This window comes from Lagenorhynchus albirostris, chromosome 17, assembly GCF_949774975.1.
Source record: "Lagenorhynchus albirostris chromosome 17, mLagAlb1.1, whole genome shotgun sequence".
Lineage (NCBI taxonomy): Eukaryota > Metazoa > Chordata > Mammalia > Artiodactyla > Delphinidae > Lagenorhynchus > Lagenorhynchus albirostris.
Genome location: NC_083111.1, coordinates 15,115,050 through 15,130,401, shown reverse-complemented (window position 1 = coordinate 15,130,401; position 15,352 = coordinate 15,115,050). Strand labels below are relative to the sequence as shown.

The 15,352-nt window shown below is 37.8% G+C and overlaps 1 protein-coding gene across 1 annotated transcript in view; it reads left to right on the top strand.

Annotated features, from left to right (window-relative positions):
* Positions 1-15,352, top strand: part of LACTB2 (lactamase beta 2) — a 30,748-nt gene extending 15,396 nt beyond the window's left edge. Inside the window, exons 4-7 of the mRNA XM_060127603.1 lie at positions 7,767-7,945; positions 9,857-10,005; positions 13,509-13,590; positions 14,397-15,352. Coding sequence (XP_059983586.1) covers positions 7,767-7,945; positions 9,857-10,005; positions 13,509-13,590; positions 14,397-14,440 — 454 coding nt within the window. The 3' untranslated portion in view covers positions 14,441-15,352. The remainder of the gene's footprint in view (positions 1-7,766; positions 7,946-9,856; positions 10,006-13,508; positions 13,591-14,396) is intronic.

Here is a 15,352-nt window from a genome sequence, read left to right as displayed (position 1 = left end):
CAGTGCTCTACCTGATGCATGGGAAGGCCACCGCTGCAGTTCCTCGGATCTTTCTTAAAGCACCTCTGATGTCATTTCCTTTTCCCCTCCTGCCTATGTGAAGAGAATTTTAACACAGTTTTTATGCAAGTTAAAGCATTAGCCACGCAGGTGACTGAAGAATTGGAATTTCTGATCCCCTGATTTAAGAAATTTTAATTGCCTTCAGCCTGGAAAATATCAAAGAAAGCCATAACTGAGCTCTGGCGTGGAGAGTGGGAGGGGAATAATAAAGGAGGCGTTACAGGCACATTGACGGATAAGGCAATTTGCAGACCCTGAAAAAGAATGGTTCTCCAAATGAGTTTTTGTAGATTATATAAAAAAAAAAAAAAGATTGGGTTCTGCCCATAAATGCGTTCTATGTATGATGGTTCATAGGACTGGCTATAAGATAGGATACACACCCACACCTACATATTTTTTTCCATGATGGTTTGATTTACGTGTAATATGATTCAGCTAATATCTGTCATATCATATAGATACAATAAAAAGAAAGAAGAAGAAAAGAAAAATTTTCTCCTTGTGATGAGAACTCAGGATTTATTCTCTTAACTTTTTTACGTATCATACAGCAGTGTTAATTATAGTCATCATGTTGTACATTAAATGCCTGGTACTTACATTATAATTGGAAATTTGTACCTCCTTTTGAGTACTTTTGAGTACTTTCCTCCAGTTCCTTCTCCCCTCACCAAGAACTTTATTGAACAACGTATTCACCATTTTGTTCCACTACCTTCTGCCACTTTTCAGGCAACTTCATAATTCCATCTTCCCAAAACTTTTTATTTTTTTGAGCAAAGAACTGTACCAGGTGCCGTTTATAGTCTTCCAGGGAATTGAAATTTTTTCCATTAAGAGAATTTTATAAAGACTGAAATAAATGGAAATCTGAAGGTGCAATGTCTGGTGAATACAGCAGATGAATCAGAACTTCCCAGCCAATCTGTAACAGTTTTTGCCTGGTCATCAAAGAAACATGCAGTCTTGCGTCATCCTGATGGAAGATTATGTGTTTTCTCTTGACTAATTCCGGATGCTTTTTATCGAGTGCTGCTTTCAGTTGGTCTAATTGGGAGCAGTACTTGTTGGAATTAATCGTTTGGTTTTCCAGAAGGAGCTCATAACAGAGGACTCCTTTCCAATCCCACCACATACACAACATCACCTTCTTTGGATGAAGACCTGCCTTTGGTGTGATTCGTGGTGGTTAATTTCACTTGCCCCACAGTCTCTTCCATTCCACATTATTGTACAGTATCCGCTTTTCATTGCCCGTCACAATTTGTTTTAAAAACAGAACGTTTTCGTTACATTTCAGTAGAGAATCGTGTGCAGAAATACGGTCAAGAAATTTTTTTCGCTTCATGTATGTGGAACCCAAACATCAAAGTGATGAACATAACCAAGCTGGTGCAAATGATTTTCAGTGATTGATTTGGATATTTTGAGGATGTCGGCTATCTTCCGCGTGGTATAATGTTGATTGTTCTCAATTAATGTCTCTATTTGATCGCTATCAACTTCAACTGGTCTACCCGACTGTGGAGCATCGTCCAGTGAGAAATCTCCAGCACGAAACTTCGCAAGCCACTTTTGACACATTCGATCAGTCACGGCACCTTCTCCATACACTGCACAAATCTTTATTTGCATTTCAGTTGCGTTTTTACCTTTCTTGAAAGGGTAAAGCGTAATATGCCGAAAATGTTGCTTTTTTTCTTCCATCTTCAATAATAAAATGGCTACACAAAAATTCAATTTTGATGTTTTTTCTTCATGCACGCTGATATGACAGCTATCACAATACAATCTAACAAAACTCTTTTGAATGAAGTTAAAGACAACAAGTGCTATCTTATGGAAAAAACTAACGAACTTTTTGCCCAACCCAGTAATTTGCATTTGCCTGGTGGCTAGTAATCTTGAGCATCTTTTCATGTCCCTGTTGGTCTTTCATGTATCTTCGTCGGAAAAATGTTCAGGTCTTTGGTCATTTTTTAAATTGGGGGTTTTTTTTGCTATTGAGTTGTATGAGTTCTTTATATATTTTGGATCTTAACTCCTTATCAGAGACATGGTTTGCAAAATTTTTTCCCATTCTGTAGATTGCCTTCACATATTTTTATAGTTGCTGGAAATATACTTCCTGGAATCATTTTCGTATAACATCAAATACTTTCATTAACAGGTTGCAGCAGGTTAAATCAGACAAGAGATGATTTCTAACATCTCTTTAATATTTGCCCTTGGAGCAACTATAAAATCGTAATTGTTTGCAATATATAAAGCATACACTTAGAAACCACAAAAGCATAATATTTCTTAATGTCAGTTCTTAATGCCTTTCAAAAATAATTGCTCCCATTACACTAGTGTCTCATGTTTTTGTACCTTATATCTGTTACATTTTTAGCAGATTTTTTAAAGACTTTACATGTCAATATTTAATATTAAAGGATTTGATTTTTTTTGGCAAAGGAGAAACTCTTCTAAGTTACAGTCATTTCAATTTTTTTAATAGATTTTTTAAATTTTATTTCTGGCTGTGTTGGGTCTTCATTGCTGCGCACAGGCTTTTCACTAGTTGCGGCGAGCGGGGGCTACTCTTCGTTGTGGTATGTGGGCTCCTCATCGTGGTGGCTTCTCTTGCTGCGGAGCATAGGCTCTAGGCGCTTGGGCTTCAGTACTTGTGGCACGTGGGCTCACTAGTTGTAGCGCACGGGCTTAGTTGATCTGCGGCATGTGGGATCTTCCCGGACCAGGGCTCAAACCCATGTCCCCTGCATTGGCAGGCGGATTCTTAACCACTGCACCACCAGGGAAGCCCTCAGTTTTCTTACATGCTGTTATTTCAAGAGTTGAATTTTGTCATATGTCTTTGCAATGTCTAGGAAGATGATCTTACCAGCTTTCTCCATAGCTTTATTATTATTTTCAGGGATCTTATAATATTGAAACACCCTTGCATTTTTTGAATAAACTTTATTTGGTCATGATGTTATTTTTAAATTTGCTTTTGAATTCTATTTGTTAATATTTTAGTTAATATTTTTATAACAATATTCATTAGTGAGATTGGGTGGTAGTTTTTTTGTGCAGCCTTTATCAGGTTTGGGAGTCATAAATTTTCCTTCTTTTTCTATGCTCTGGGATAGATTGTAGTGAAATTATCTGACTTTTAAATGTTTGTTAGAGTTAGCCTGTGAAAATACTGAGCCTTTAGTTGCTAATGATAATTACACATCTTTTTAGTGACGCTTTATTGTCACTTACTAGTAATATGGTCCTGTGAGTTAAGCTTAATGCATATAATTTAAGCTTCTTTGTGTACTTTTTATGGATTCTCTTTTTAATACAAGAGTAGGCTTTAAAAATTGATGTAATCTAACTTACTTTGTTAAAGGTTTACTTATCATTATGACTTCCAGAATCTAAAAACCAAATTTGAGGGACTTCCCTGGCGGTCCAGTGGTTAACACTCTTCACTGCCAGTGCAGGGGACACAGGTTCAATCCCTGGTCGGGGAACTAGGATCCCACATGCCACATGGCACAGCCAAAAAAAATTTTTTTAATTTTTTTAAATAAAAACCAAACTTGAAAATACATTTGGATCATTAGGTAGGCTTCTCAAGGTCTTGAGGAAGAGAGGCACACAGAATTACCTTTGATGGTATGGCTTTGTTGGGCAGAAAAATACAGTTGCTCGTTGATATCTTCTCTCACCAGTTTTGTTCTGTTTCATTTACTAAAACCCCTATTATTCTGTTAGAACTCTTAGACTCGTCCTTTAACTTTTTTTTCTCCTATTTTCTATCTTTTTGCCTGTTTGCTGTACTTTCTGGGAGGTTTTTATCAGCTTTATCTCTTAATCCTATTTTTTTCATTCCTCTTCTCACATTTTTAACTTTTAGGAGCTCTTTTTGCCCCTAAAGGCTCCTTTCATATCCTTTCTTGTTCCATAGTTGCAACTTCTTATCTCTCTGAGGACATTGCAGTTTTTTGTGGGGCAGTTTTTCTTGGGGCTATGGAGGGGAGGTTTGTGGGAGGGTTTGGAAATTTCCTTCTTCATAATGTGTGGCCAACAAACTAGTTTGTTTTGATTTTCTCTCCTCAGTGTGAAAGGCTTTCTTCAGATGCATAGTGATGTGGTATTTACTGATGTCTTCTAAGGGAGACCTCAGAGCTATTGGGAGCCCTGTAGGTTGTGAGCCTCACTGTAGGGTCATCTGGATGAATTGTTTAGTTGGGGAACCTCCAACATTGGAATCTTAGAGTCTTTCTTCCTGAGCTGGTAAAATTCCCAGAAGAGACTCTTCTAAGCTTCATGTTGGATAAAGGCCTGGCTGCCAGCATTACAGGAGCTGAGTGTGGAAAGAAGGCTTGGGGAAGTGCATATATTCACACAGTCTTCCTGTTTTCAGGATTATGTCACTACCTCTATCTGTGCCTGTGTTTTACCCTCTTCAAAAATTAAATCTCCCGTTTTTTCCCTTAGCGGGGTTGGGGTGCTTGTCAAACTGCTCAAAACAGGAAGAGAATCTGAAGATCTGAATGTTTGTTACATACACTCTCAGCAAATCCTTGTTTGGCCTCCGCTCCCCACTTCACCCTCTGCTTCTGCTTTCCTGGTGCCCCACGTCCTGAGACTGGAGAATTCTGCAGTGTAAATCTGGTTGGGTCTCAGCTTTCACCACTGCCAGTGTAGACTTCAGTATTTTCATGTCTGATAAGTCACTTCTCACTCATCTGTCTTCTTTCTAGCTTCTAAAATTTTATTGATATGGTCCATTCTCCTCACCCCTGTGGATTTATGCCATTTTTCAAATATCCCTTTATGGTAATTTTATTGATGTTTTAGGAGGAAACAAAAGATGCAGGTGTTCAATCCAGTCTTTAACCAGAAACACATTTTCAGTTCCTAAATAGTAAATCCAAACATGCAATTATATTTGCCCTGTCTTCCCCCCAAAAAACCCATCACTGAGAAAATTTATTTAAAGTATTCCAAGCACATAAAAATCCGATACTATTTAGAATAGGCAAAGAGAAGGATAATTAACCTCTCAAGCTAAATAAAATATAATTTAAACCTTATTCCATCAGACATTTATTGCTATCTCCTGTGACTCGATTATCTAGAATGTAAAAAGAATGTGAAATGGAGAGATTAATGCTACCCACCCCATACTAGGAGAAGGATTAAGTGTGTAATGCCTGTAAATCCCTGAAGTCAATGCTTGGCACGTGGAAAGCAATATATTAATATTAGCTACCACTAAGTACTAAGCACTGGGAATATAAAGATGAGAATACGACAGGAGTCCTGCCTTTTAGGAGTTCATAGCCTTATGAGGTAGAATGGTAAACAAACAAGAAAACAATGTGAAAACTGCCATAATAGAAGTAAAATTCAAAGTATAGGAGTAATAACAGAAAAAAATGACCAGTACAGAGGGTTGTCTGTATGTGGCTGAGAAATCAAGAGCTCTGCAGAACAAATTACTTAGACTTAGTTTTGTTTTGTTTGTTTGTTTGTTTGTTTTTTGGCTGTGTTGGGTCCTCGTTGCTGCGCGCCGGCTTTCTCTAGTTGCGGAGAGCAGGGGCTACTCTTCGTTGCGGTGCGTCGACTTGTCATTGCAGTGGCTTCTCTTGTTTCAGAGTACGGGCTCTAGGCACGAGGGCTTCAGTAGTTGTGGCACGCGGGCTCAGTAGTTGTGGCACATGGGCTTAGTTGCTCCGTGGCATGTGGGATCTTCCCAGACCAAGGCTTGAACCCGTGTCCCCTGCATTGGCAGGCAGATTCTTAACCACTGCGCCACCAGGGAAGCCCCCTAGACTTAGTTGTTTATCTGGCTTATTATTGGTATAGTCATAAACCTTCATGTAGGAAATTCCCTGGCGGTCCAGTAGTTAAGACTCTGGGCTTCCACTGCAGCGGCACAGGTTCGATCCCTGCTTGGGGGACTTAGATCCCACATGCTGCACGGCGTGGGCGAAGGAAAAAAAGCAAAAAAAAAACTTCATGTAAATATAAATAGGAATTATTGAAATAAAAATATTTGTCATGCTTTAAAAGTATTATCATAGTTTTATTTATCAACAAAAACAAAGTTGGAGAAGAGGACAAAGGAAATAAAAGTATGTTCATTTTTTTATCTTATATAGGGTGAAATCAATGAAAACTGCTTTGTTCTTTTTTTATATATAAATTTATTTCATTTATTTATTTTTGGCTGCATTGGGTCTTCATTGCTGTGCACAGGCTTTCTCTAGTTGTGGCGAGCCGGGGCTACTCTTCGTTGCGGTGCGCGGGCTTCTCATTGCGGTGGCTTCTCTTGTTGCGGAGCACGGGCTCTAGGCGCACAGGCTTCAGTTGTTGTGGCTCGCGGGCTCTAGAGTACAGGCTCATTAGTTGTGGTGCACGGGCTTAGTTGCTCCGCGGCATGTGGGATCTTCCCGGACCAGGGCTCAAACCCATGTCCCGTGCATTGGCAGGTGGATTCTTAACCACTGTGCCCCCAGGGAAGCCCCTGCTTTGTTCTTAAAATTTTTAACAAGAAAGAAAATATAATGTTTCTTTTAAACTTTTAGATTACCACTACTAAAATAAAATATTTACCATTTATTAAGCATGTAACTTTGTGCCGTATACTATGCTAAGCACTTAAATGCTCATCTTGAATCTCCCAGCAGTCCTTTAAGACACATGCTATTCACATTTCAATGAAAAACTGACATTAAGAGAAGTTAATTTGCCCAGTTTTCTTACATCTACTTAAGTGTATGTAGCTTACAAATCACTAGGAAAAAAAAAAAGACAAAAGAAAATGCAGTCCATATAACCTAAAGTGACAGCAAGGAAGTCGAAAAACCAGAAATCTTGAAAGTTAATGACTGAAGTGAGTAAGACATATTCATTATGGGGGAAGGAGGAGAGAAGGGCAATGTAAATAGGAAAACTATTCTGTTAAAAAAAAAAACTCTGAGACCAAATCAAAAAATAACAAAAGCACCATTTTTAAGGATGCTCATTCAGTGTTATTGTTGGAGGAAAACTGCCCACAATAGGAAACTAAATGAATTGTGATTCACGCATATAGTAAAATACTATGTAAGCATTAAAAATCATGTTTTAGAAAAATATTTAATGATGTAGGAAAATACAGTATAGTAAGCAAAAAATTCAAAAATCAGGTATTAAAGCAACATGACAGTTTTGTTTTTAAGATATAAATATGCAAAGAATCCAAAAATATATATCCTTAAAAGCATATGATCCAGCAACTCCACTTCAGGGTACATATCCAAAGGAAACGAAATCATTATGTTGAAGGGATATCTGTACCCCGTGTTCATCACAGTACTATTTATAATAGCCAAGACATGGAAACAACCTCAGTGTCTATTGACAGATGAATGGTGGTCCAGTGGGTAAGACTCTGTGCTCCCAGTGTAGGGGGCCCAGGTTTGATCCCTGGGCCAAACTATTAAATTTGCACTTCAGAGTGAGGAATTTGATTTAGCTAAAGGAGAGAATTTTCTGATGATAATTTGCAGTGGGCCACAAGAGAAAAAGGAGCTATTTAAAAATCTTACTGACATCATTTATTCGTGTCTTGTCCAGAGATAAAGACAGAAAATAATTTACTTCTCAAAATTTCTTCTAAGCCTAAGAGTTCATAACTGTTACTATTTCCTCTTTCTTCTTTCAACCAGAGTTATATACACACCTGGCCACACTGATGATCATATGACCCTACTTTTAGAAGAGGAAAATGCTCTCTTTTCTGGAGATTGCATCCTAGGGGAAGGAACAACCGTATTTGAAGACCTCTATGATTATATGCGCTCCCTAAAAGAGTTATTAAAAATCAAAGCTAAAGTTATATATCCAGGTGGGTAATATTATTAATCTAGCAAACCATTTGTGTCAAATGATGAGGAAGATTCGTTTTGGTTTGTCTGTGCGTGTTCTTTGTGGTTTCAGCCTTGAAGAGATACATATAAATTGCTTCTTTCTAAATTACACCCCTAAGCCTTGTCTAGCAATACAATTTAAAAGACCGAGAGTTGTATTAATAACTTTTTTAAAATATATGAGGGTTATTTTTTAACATCTGCACAGCTATTAATAGAACTGTTAAACAAATGAAATAAACTTACTGGAACAAGAAAATTTTTTTCATTCCGTAAGCTATCTTCAGTTTTGTTAACTTGATTTCTGTTGTGGACTACATTTTAGCCATGTAACCAACCTTGGGTAACATTTGATGTCTGAGCTTTAGTTTTTTAACTCACTATATGGAAATATCAATAGCTTCTATATCAACTGTAAGATTGTGTATTTATTTCCTTTCTCCAGAAAAAGAAACCTGTTTTTAGTATATTAGCTATCACTGCCCTGCTTTACAATACGAATCTCTCCTCCATCCTGAAAGCTAAGAAAGATACAGTACCCAACAAAGGCCCCCAGAAGGAAAAAGAGACTCGATTACTTAATTTTTTAAGTCCTTCCAACTTGTTCCTAACCAAAGGGCCATGGAAAGATCTGTAAATACAGTGTCTTCAGTACCTTCATATTCTCTCATGAGTTCCCACTGCTGAGGGGTTAGGAAACATACAGTGAGGCTGGGCATTTGGATTAATATTGTGACATAAAAGGAGTGGAGGATGACAGCTACTTTGAAAGAGAAGACAGTAGACATTTGATGCACCCACATTGGAGCAAAGCTAATGAGAGCCTGCCCGGTGCAGGTTCTTGGAGTGTTGGCTTTAGTAAATCCAGTGAACTGGCTTATTGGCACAGCAGGACCTCATATGTCAATGACGGTCTGTAGCCATAGCTACCATATATTAAAGCCTGCTACCCTACCCGCCAGGTACTGTGCAGGGACCTTCACAGAGCTGTCCTCACAAAAACCCAGAGAAGCAGGTAGCTGAAGAAATAAACTCGGAGATTCATAGACTATCCCAGCCACACAGCTAGTAAATGATAGTCGGTATCCTAAAGCCCATGCTCTTTACCTAACAGGTTTGTCTGCTTCTGGTATTTTGTTCTCAGCCCTCTTGCAGATTTGTGTAATATATTCATTTTCACTGTCTTAAAGAGTGAGTAAATTCCAATATAACTTTATCCGGGTTATCAACATTTCTGAATTGCTAGCCTATACATAAGATTCTTACAGTTCTCCTGTGGTTCTTGTGAATTTTTAATAGCTCTTGGTCACTTACATGAAGCTACCTTTTACATTCCCCTTTTCAATCTTTGATAAGCATAGTGGTTAAGAGCACAGAGTGGTTAGAAGCTCCTGAATCAGAATCCCAGCTCCACCCCTTCTTAGCTGTGTAACTGTAGGCAGATTATTGACCCTCCCTATGCCTCAGTTTCTGCTGTACAAAGAGAATAATTAAAGTATCAGTACCTACTTCATGGGATTCTTGTAAGGCTAATGTATATTAAGCATTTAGAGTAATGTCTGGCAAATAATGAACACTCTGTAAATGTTACCTATTGATACTGTTGTGGTTACTATTTTCATTGTTAAATTTTTATTTTCTAACTTTTAATGAACACAATAATATCTTATGTAGATTTTGATATAATTCTCTAATGTTTTTTGGCATTATATGTAATTTTTAAATCTCTTATTACCTGTATAGTTTTCCAGATAATTCTTATTTGTCGTGTATTTGGTATGCCTTTTCAATATACTATATGAAATATTTTTAAATAGAGTAAATTAACTTCAGTTGTACTTAAAATTTTTTATCTGGTTGAAATCATTTTTGTAATTATTCTGATGCAGGACATGGCCCAGTAATCCATAATGCCGAAGCTAAAATTCTACAATACATTTCTCACAGAAATATCCGAGAACAGCAAATTCTTAGGTTATTTCATGAGAACTTTGAAAAGTCCTTCACAGCAATGGATCTTGTAAAAGTTATTTACAAGGTAATTTTCATTTATTTGTTCAAAGCCACAATTTTAATAGAATAATCTATTCAGTAGACTACAGATGTAGTAAATTCATCACATCCCAGAGCAGAATGAGTCTGTTAATTTTTTAAGTAATGTCACTCGTATGGATTTGAGACCATCAATCTCAACTTTCTAGAACACAGAAGTTAGACAAACACTGGCCCGCAGAGCAAAAATAACCATCCTGAGCCATTATTAAGCCTTTTATACTCCACTCTGTAGGGGAGACCATTGCCAACAGCCTGGCGGTTAATCTTTGTTATGATTTGTGTATTATTCTAGCCATCTTGATGATCTGGTGTCCTGACCGGCAGCAAGTAAGGGGTGATCTGCTAGAGACAGCTACTGGGATAATAGCAGTGAGAAGTAGTAGCAATGCTAACAATAGATTAAAAGGAGGAAGACCATGAAGAAGAGCATGAGTAGAGTCACTTAGTGTAGAGAGAAAGGGCCCCTCACTCAGTGGCCTCTGAGCACATCACTGCATGACAGCACTGTGTGGCAATCCATCAGTATAATTCAGTTTTTCAGCAAATGTTTATTAGATACCTGCTTCGGGGTTAAGAATGGAATAAGATTATCTGGGTTTTAAAACTCCCACTACCATAACCTGTATGGCCATAAGATACCTGAGAGGATAACTAAAGATGAGCTTGAAAAGGAACCTGGGCCCGTTTCAATTAGTAAAGGACCATAATGTCCCATGGGCCTAATTTATCAAAAACCAGGTATCTCAGTGTGCTTTGTTTTAAAAGGGAGGAAGGCATGATTAAAAGGGCTGACAGTAATAAGTGCCAGGAGCCAAAGGGCAATGTAAACGTTTAAATTCTGCAAAAGAGCTCATTTCCTCACAATACTAAAGTTTAGCCACTCTAGACTATACACTGAAACATGGGTAGTTTTTTCTAACCCAAGTACAGACAGCAGAACTCTCTGATAACCCTCACAGATGGGTCATCCAGTGACTATACAGGCCTCAGAAATGCTTGTTCTGCATTCAGAGATGTGTTCACTGCACACATGTGTGAAGCACCTGTCACATATAGCACAGCATTAGGTATTGCAGAGACATTTATTCATTCCACAGATGTTTACTGAATGCCTTCATGTGCCACACACTGGACTAGGTGCAGAGGCACAAAGATGACGACAGATCCCTGCCCTCAAAGGACTCATGGTTTAGCGAAGACAGGCATGTTAAACAGATTCTTGTAGTTCTGGCTGTATCATAATAGCTCCCATTTCTGAGCACATGACTATGTGTTAGACACTGTACTAAATGCTTCACATTTACAATTGTAATTTGAAGTACTTAATTTCAAGTACCTTGAATTGTCACTGCATAAAGATACTGTTATTCCAACTTAACAGATTAAAAACAAACTCAAAAAGTGTGAGTTAAGTAAGTTTTCCAAGGGCACAAAACTAGCAGATGTCACACACTCAAATGTCAGAAGTCAGATACTCAAATCTTTTGTTTTTCTATCACACCAAGCTTCCTGCAAGGCCCATACACAGTACGTCAGGGCATAAAGGAAAGGGGAGTCATTTCTGCCTGGTGAAGATGCAGGGTGATGAGGCTTGTCCAGAAAAGCTTCAGAAACTTAATTATTGAATCGGATCTTGAAGAAGGAGTGAGGTCAGAGTACAGGAGAAGAGAAGTCATTCTAGACAGAAGGAAAGATGTGTTCAAACACTGGGAGTCATAAAAGCATCGTGTGTGTTTGAAAACCCACAAAGAAAATGCATCTGACTGGAGCCCAGAATGTATATTGTAGATGGGCAGGGAGGGGGTCCCAGGAAATGAGGCAAGAAAGGCAGGCATGGCAGGTCAGGGGAAGCCCTTGGTTGCCATGCTAAAAAAATCTGGGCTTCAGCCAATAAGCTGGGAATGACCACCCAAGGATCTTAGGCAGGGAGTCACATAATTAGACCTAGAAAATCACACTGGTGGGTATAATATATGGTACTGGAGCGTCAGGGGGTTTGGGGTTGGAGGTTTCTGCTTGGGAATCATTAACACATGATGTTGCGGTGACAAGTTGATCAAGTAAAAAGAGAAGAGAGTCAATGATACAATTCATCATGAACATCAGTATTGAAGAGAAATTGGGGAAGAATATCCAGGATGAAGATGAAATCATAAGAGGTAGAATAACCAAGGGAAAAGAGAGGAGTTCTTCCAAACAGAGAGACTAGCCAGTTGATTTCAGGTAAAATGAGGACTGAAAAGAATTCTTTGAATTTTGATTAAAATATAATTCAATGATTTTTGCAAAACATTTTCAGGGAGCTGAGAAATGGACATAGTAAATTTAGTCAAGAAGCTTGACTTCAGGAAAATTCTTACTTAAAGAATATAAGGGGGCTTCCCTGGTGGCACAGTGGTTGAGAGTCCGCCTGCCGATGCAGACGACACAGGTTCGTGCCCCGGTCCGGGAAGATCCCACATGCCGCGGAGCGGCTGGGCCCGTGAGCCATGGCCGCTGAGCCTGCATGTCCGGAGCCTGTGCTCCGCAACGGGAGAGGCCACAACAGTGAGAGGCCCGCGTATCGCAAAAACAAACAAACAAAAAGAATATAAGGACACAGATACTGTATGTTACCACTTGTAATGCGGAACCTAAAAAATACAACAAACTAGTGAATATAACAAAAAAAGAAACAGATTCACAGCTATAGAAAACAAATTAGTGGTTACTGGTGGGGAGAGGGAAGGGGGAGGGGCAATAAAAGGGTAGGGGAGTATAAACTGTTATGTATAAAATAAGCTACAAAGATAAATATATTGTACAGCACAGGGAATAAAGCCAATATTTTATAATAACTAAATGGAATATAACCTTTAAGAATTGTGAAGCACCATATTGTACTTAACATTAATATTGTATATCAGGTATACTCCAATAAAATTAAAAATATATATTTAGAAAAAAGAATAAAAGGAATATTTATTTTGTTTACCATTCAGATAATAGTTGTCAGTATTACATTACTAGCTTGGCAAAAATAAAGGAAAAATTGTAAGTTTTAAGGTGGAAACATACATACTTTTAATAAAAATGTGCAAAGACATTATCATGTAACCTAATAAATAGACCATAGGGCCAACTGTCTGTAGAATCATCAAAACTACCTAGAATAATTTTTATGTTTACTTATTCATTCATTTATAAAATACTGAGTTCCCACTATGTGCCATTTTGCTAAGCACTGGGTATTCAGTAGTGAACAGATGCTGCCACTGTACTGTCTTTATGGCGCTTACAGTCTGTTTGCCTATAAGTATATTTCTAATAATAAAGTGACTCAAAGCAAGACATACATAAGATGAAACAGTGTTGATTATTACTCTATAAAACTGTATTTGAATTAAGACTATTATTTTGCCTTTTTTCTTTAAAAGTTTCAAAAAGATTAACTCTGTTCTTTTTTAAAGAAGAAATGCTTTACTTTCACTCTCATTTTTCTTTTAGGATACTCCTGAGCATTTACATAAAATGGCCGAACATAACCTCTTACTTCATTTGAAAAAATTAGAAAAGGAAGGAAAGATATGTAAGTATTCTTCCAAATTTTAGTTCTTTTATTACCAGCACTTAAAATATTTGTTAACAAATGAACTAGTTTCCTTTGAGGAAAAACACCACCCACCAGAGTTCTCCCTTGAATGTCACTGTAAGTTGGAGAGACAGTCACTAGGAAGGGTCAGTAGCAAAAGGCCAGGGGATCACAAGTTAGAACAAAAGCTTCCACAGGAATGAGAATCTCGCATGGGGGTTTCAGTCCTCACCCACCAGAATGACAGTCACGGGCATGTAGCAGGAAGAGAGCTTCTCCTCTCCCAGACCACACGACCACGAAGGATTTTACATGTATCGATTAGAAGATTTGGGAACATCCAAAGGTCTAGCAGCAGTAAAGGTAGCAAACGCAAAGATATTAAAGCAGTAATTCTATAATTGTTCCCTAGTGTTAAGTTAATTTGTCAGGTTAATAATCTTAGAAGTTTGATCCTTAAAAAGCAAGAGGTGGGCTTCCCTGGTGGCGCAGTGGTTGAGAGTCCGCCTGCCGATGCAGGGGACACGGGTTCGTGCCCCGGTCTGTGCTCCGCAACGGGAGAGGCCACAACAGTGAGAGGCCCGTGTACCGCAAAAAAAAAAAAGCAAGAGGTGCAAAGTTGGACTTTGTGTAGAAGCTTCAGCAACATCTTTATATGTACCCCCCCAATAAAAACCCCAGCTTTATATTGAGCAACAAAATTATTTTAGGAATTAATGGTTTTTCTAGTTACAAGCTAACTTAAAATCTAGTGATTTGCTCATCTTTTGTTAAATGTTTACTCTGTAATTTTCCTTCCACAGTTAGCAGCATGGATCCTGAGGAGAAATGGAAAGCTCATCTTTAGTTTCAGCTTAAAGAAAGATTTTGTTGTTTTGTTTTTAGAGAATGGTATGTTTTGTTAACTATTAATTATTTACAGAGAATATAGCATGTGGAACATTGAAAATAATCCTAAATATACTTTAACATCATACTTATTCTGAAGTATGTAAATTACATTTTACACCTATAATATTAGCTATTTGTCTCACCTAGGTCTTATAACATTTTACCAAAAATTCAAAATCCAATAGTTTATCCATTTTCAATACATAAAATAAGTTTCTTTTAAAATAATTTATGTCATTTAAACTGGATATTATTCTTAGAGGTTATTTATCTATTACCAGTGGTCAGTAATACTGTTTTTTTCTAGCTGCTTCAATTAACAGCACAGATTTCAGTGTAATCCTTCCTTTTCTGCAACCTTTGTCTATATCTGTAGATTACAGGCTTGTTTTCATGTTTCTATCAATTATATCATGTTTATATATCAGTTCTATACCTCTGTATCACGTATACTTTCTCATAGTGGCATCCTACAAATGATTCATGTAAATCAACTTCTGGTAATAGAAAAATATTAAATTCCCAATTAAAGTCATTGTATATAAATAATTATTTCTGTAATCCATTAGTACAACCAACTTACTTTCCAAATTTAGGTTTTCATATATAGTCATCAACATATATATGAATTATATACCAAAGTTTTTAAAATTAGAATATTATAAGACAGAATTTTTTATAAGAAGTGTTTATAAATAGTGGTTAGGGGACTTCCCTGGTGGCGCAGTGGTTGAGTCCACCTGCCAGTGCAGGGGACATGAGTTCGAGCTCTGGTCCAGGAAGATCCTACATGCCGCGGAGCAACTAAGCCCGTGCGCCATGACTACTGAGCCTGCACTCTTAGAGCCCATGAGCCACAACTGCTGAG